This window comes from Bos grunniens, chromosome 2, assembly GCF_055505025.1.
Source record: "Bos grunniens cultivar Pamir isolate PY7600 chromosome 2, Bosgru_T2T1.0, whole genome shotgun sequence".
Classification (NCBI taxonomy): Eukaryota; Metazoa; Chordata; class Mammalia; order Artiodactyla; family Bovidae; genus Bos; species Bos grunniens.
In genome coordinates, this window is record NC_141166.1 from 92,771,698 (window position 1) to 92,776,697 (window position 5,000).

At 47.3% G+C, this 5,000-nt stretch overlaps 1 protein-coding gene across 1 annotated transcript; it reads right to left on the bottom strand.

Annotated features, from left to right (window-relative positions):
• Nucleotides 1–2,404: 2,404 nt before the first annotated feature.
• On the bottom strand, nucleotides 2,405–3,771 carry LOC147378346 (uncharacterized). The gene is made up of 3 exons (XM_086323891.1): nucleotides 3,728–3,771; nucleotides 2,855–3,480; nucleotides 2,405–2,628 (listed from the first exon to the last, which is right to left on the bottom strand). Exons 1-3 carry the CDS (start codon nucleotides 3,769–3,771, stop codon nucleotides 2,522–2,524), a joined length of 777 nt encoding a protein of 258 aa, XP_086180017.1. The 3' UTR covers nucleotides 2,405–2,521.
• Nucleotides 3,772–5,000: the final 1,229 nt, after the last annotated feature.

Genomic DNA, 5,000 nt, shown 5'->3' on the forward strand with positions numbered 1-5,000 from the left:
TTTAACGAAATACTTAACCTTCTCACCTTTCCTCAAAGAAATCATTTAGTTGCTCCCTGGATTCATTCCAAAACCTCCATCCCTCCTAAACTGTGGAGAGCAGCAATCTAGCAGATCAGCAAATAAGGTCAGAGATGCCTGAGGGGTTTTGTGAGCAGTCCTCATGGGGAGAGACAGGCTGTCTTAGTCTGTTCATTTTCAGGCCAACTCACATGTGTGCATGTGTATGCGTGTGCACATACATACATCTGTGCACATATACACATGAACACTGAGTTTTTTTTACCAGCTCAAACAATAAACACTGTTCTATTTGATAAGTTTGCCAGCTGTCCTCTATTCTTCACCACCAGCCGGGATGTTCCTCTCTGATTCTTTTTTTTTTTTTAAATAAGTGAAAGCTTTACCCCCATATCTTTATAGGTTATATGGCAGAGAAATGAGCAGCACTGTTTTTACTGATATCTTCACTATCTTCTTCTTGTGCAAAGGCATCACACAGATTGTGAAATACATCATGAATTCAAAAACAGTAAATCACTGGTCATTCTATGAATAACAACTCTCCAGTAACATTAAACAGCTGCTGGTCTTTTTTTAAACAAAATTTTTTTTTGGCATTTGGATGAAAACTGTTAAATTTAATTTCAAAATATAGTGTTAAAGTTCCATTGGGAATCATTTTTCATCTCTTGTCAAATAAATAAAAACTCAGTTATTTTATCATAGTCATTATAGAAGTCTGTATTATGACATTTAAAGAAGATCATATACAGGATGCTTACTGAGCTGTAAGTCCTCATAAAAATTATGTATTATTTCTGTGCAGAAAAATTAGTAAGATTGTGTATATGTTAATAATATCATTACAACAAAATGTCCAAATTTAAATTAGATCATCTTATTAAACCAACATATCCTAGCCTAGTTTCAGAAAGACTTATGAAATATATTTGTTCCCATAATCTGCGACAGTTTAAATTACTCTCAAAATTATTCAGCATGAATACTTTTTACATTTTTAAGCCGACACACACCAGCACATTTAACGAGAACTTATACATGCCTTATCTCACTTATTATTTAACTTGAGGAAAGAATAAGATTAACATATTATAAAGAATATTGATTGTGCTTGGAAGAATAAAACATTACTGAAGTGATGGTATAGATAAAAGTGTCAGTCAAACGCCTCATGGAATACACTGCTGTATAATTAGTATTTCTAAGAATCTATAGTAATAAAACACTACAAAAAATAGGCATCTACAAAATAAACATAAACAAGATCTCAGTCACATAAGTCAATTTTTGTAAAAGATGAAGAATGTGTTGCTTTATTAAATATGTAAATAATCTAAACACTGCAAAAAGGATAGAATACACTTTTTGAATTCAGAATCCAAAATATATTTATTTTAATAATGCACACACTTAATACTCACTGAATGAAAGAGTAGTTGCAGTAATTTCTGTTCCTGAAGAAAATGAATGCCTGTGTAATAAATATTATGTAAATACGCTTTATGGACTTTTTAGGAGAGGTCTGAGTCCAATTTTGAGTTTAATGCCCATTCCTTGGGGGTAATCTGTTTAAAGTGAGGATAATCACTAAAGAAATATAATGCAGCTGCCATCATAGGTTAAAAACACAGTACACGATGATCTGAGTTACCTAGAGGGAAAAGAACTTCCCAAGGTCATTCCAGCAGCCCACAGCGCAGCCTTGGTGCGATGACCACTGCCCTCCCAGGGTACCCTGAACTCACACACCTCGATAGCTTCTCCTCCAAAGAGAAATCAAGGTGATTCCTTTTCGCATGATCTCTGTAGCACCCAGTAGCTATGAAGGAGTGGTTTCTCTGTAGCCCATAGACAGTACGAAATTAAGGACCAATTTCCTGTGTCAAGGTAAAAGGCACTTCAGCATTCGGTGGAACCAGTGATCTTTATCACACTCAACGCGTGCTAGAACCACGTAGAAGAGAACAATCCCTAAGGAAACGAACACTAAGTGTAGCAGCACCCAGGCCCCAGAAACCGAGTGCAGGGCTTCGCTTACTTGGATTTAAACAGATCCGGCAGTCTTTCCCTAACCGAGCGAACCAAAGAATAGGTCCCAAAGCGAGACCAAACTTTCTGCTCAAAGTGTCTTTCCTTTTGACCAGAGCTCGGAGATGACAAAGGAGAGTATTCAAAATAGGGCAAAACAGAAAAGCTTCTAACAGCGAATCAAAGCAGTTGTCCGGCGCCCGGGGTTCTGGTCAAGTCACACGACTAAAAAAGGTTTCCTCGCGCATCGAAGGTGTAAAAAGAAATACTTCCAGTCTTAAATTCAACCAGGTCCCAGCTGGCTCGCGTCCACACGTACTAACTTCCCGGGACCCTAAGACTTGGGAGCCGGGACGGAGGGAGAAGGACCAGCCGCAGGGAAGGCCGGGGGAGGGAAGGGGCGCGCGGGGACCCCGCCCGCCGCGCCCTCACGAGGGGGCTGCGCTCAGCTCCGGAACACCACCCCCACCTACCCCCGCGCCCGCCTCCTACCTGTCTGAGGATGAAGCTGGTCGAAGTGGTGCTGCCATCGGATCTTTTCAACCTGCTCCTCCGGGTCGTGGTGCCTCGGGCCACCTGCACTCGACACAGGGGGTCGGAGAGAAGCGCATGAGGGCGCGGCAGTGGGGAGCCGGGCGACCACCCCAGGCTAGAGTCCGCCTCGGGACCAGCTCCCCGGGGGTTCCCCAGAGCCCGCACCCAAGTCTCCTCCACGGTCCCCACATACAGCCTCCACCCCACCCACCCACTCAAGCCTCGACGGCTGAAAGACGCCAGGGAAGAGCCGCCCGCGAGCACCCACCACATCCATTAACAAAGACTCTCAGGGTGCGGGGTCCGAGTCCCCGGCGGCATGGGCTGGGGAAGGCTGCGGACTCCGGAGCCGGAGCGCAGAGACCGGACGAGGTGAGAAGGAGCAGGAGAAGGAGGAGAAAGAAGAGGGGCGGGAGGAGAGAGGGACGCCTCGCAGGGGTGGGGGAGCGGGGCCGCTGACTCCCAGGACCCGGGGCCCCGCTCGCCGGGCGCGAAGGCGGGGCGAGGAGGGGGAGGAGGGGGCGGTACCTGTGAGGTTGGGGAGTGCGGCCGGTCCGCGCTCCCGTTCTTGGCATAGGAGGAGGAGGACATGGTTCACAGCCGCATGGCCCGCCCGTGCGCGGCGGGCGGAGGACGGCTGGGCCCCCCGGACGCTTGCAAGCTGGAGGCGGGGGAGGGCGGCAGGACTTCCCCACCCGCTTCGGGACCCGCGCCGGCTCCTGCGAGCGCGGCGACACCTTAAAGGGATCGAGGCGCTCACCCCGCGCCCGCAGCGGACCTCCGGGCAGCGGCCCCCTCCGGCGGAGGTCCCGCGGAGGGGGGCTCTCGGGATCTCGCCGACCCGAGCCGATGGAAAGAAGCTCTCTCCCACCTAGCGAGCGCCTTACATCAGAGCTTTCCAGTGGAGGAAGGGAGAGGGGGAACCGGGGAGGGGGGTGGGAGGATGAAAATAGTCTGCACAGTTTAAAATGAGACAAAGGTGGCACGGTTCATGAATCAGGACTCGGGGAAGGACACTGGTGCAGAGTAGCAGGGAGTGGGAAAACCCGATCCGGCGTGTATGCGTGTGTGTGTGTGTGCGCGCGCGAGCGCGCGGGTGTGTGTTTGCTGCACTGGAATTTTAAAAGGGCAAGAGCAGAACCTTTCTTCCGCGACTTCACCCATCAGCCCATTGTGGTAAGGCATGGGGTTCTGTGGTTTGGCTTTTGTCCGTGTCTTTGTATTGTTCTGTGAACTCTAGCTTCAGAACCGCAAGCCGTGCACACCCGGCAGCCCCGGGAGATTCTGCCAACCTGAGTCTGACGGGGATGCAGCCCCGCCGCAAACCGGCGTGTCCTAAGGAGTTTTGAAGGTCACATAGACGTGCTGAAAGGCAAGAGTTGGCCACGTGCCTCCCCTTTCTAGGCGGATATCTGTTTTCAAGGGAGAAAACTCATCTTTGAAATCATACGTCTTTGGCGTTTTGCAACCCTAAATTTCCTCCTGCAAAAACATAGTAGAGATTAACTGGAGAACAAATAAAAGCGAATTGTGGGGAGGAGGACTTGATGTAACAAGCAGGAAGAGAAACATGCGAATTCAAAAATAAAGAGACCCTGTTTAATTGTAAATAGTTACCGCAAGAGAAATCCATGAATAAAATTTGCGTGATATCTTAAATTACTACATCAGCCCCTATCACCTTGGGTTCTAGTATTTTATGAGCGAAACTGCATGTCTCTTTTAACAATTGGTTGGCCTTATTGAGGTCCTGATAATGTTTTACCATACACCAGACACTTTCTTTCCATTCCCACCCCCTTCACTTAATCCAGACCTTCAATTCTTTTTAAGAGTATAATAACTAATCTCCTTGCCTCCAGCCTTCCTCTGAGCATACACCTGCACACACACACATACCCACACACTTCATTCTATCTACACACTACAGGCAAAACCATTTTCCTAAAATCTCTTTACTCAACTCACTCTTTTCTAAAAAGCACTGTTGACTTAAAAAAAAATGTGCAATGTGAGTTACGTGCCGTTTTATTTGGGGCAAAATGAGGACTGCAGCCTGGGAAATGGTGCCTCAAGTACCTCTGAGAGACTGCTCCAAAGAGGCAGGGGTGAAGGTCAGTATACACTGATTCTGGCAAAGGAGGAAATACATACAGTCAAGCACATGTACAGAAGGTTTCTGCTAGTCTCATGAAGCTTTTTGCCAGTGATGAGAAACAATCATCACCATGAAGGATTTTAGTGCTTTTCTAGATATGAAGAGACATAAGAATTGGACCTATAAAATGAGATCCTCAAAATACCTATCTGAAGATCTGTCCTGCCAGTTCTCCCATCCCATCCCAAGCACAGAGTGCCTCATTTCTGCGCTCCACCCTGAACTCCTTTCAGAGGCTGTTGAAGGTCAGAGCACA

Excerpts from the sequence above, each read along its gene's own strand:
- LOC147378346 (XM_086323891.1), bottom strand. The coding sequence starts at position 3,771 with ATGCCTTACCACAATGGGCTGATGGGTGAAGTCGCGGAAGAAAG. Across the intron at positions 3,481-3,727 it reads GGTGAAGTCGCGGAAGAAAG|CTCTGATGTAAGGCGCTCGC; the intron begins GTTCTGCTCTTG and ends TCCACTGGAAAG. Across the intron at positions 2,629-2,854 it reads AGTCTTTGTTAATGGATGTG|GTGGCCCGAGGCACCACGAC; the intron begins GTGGGTGCTCGC and ends TGTCGAGTGCAG.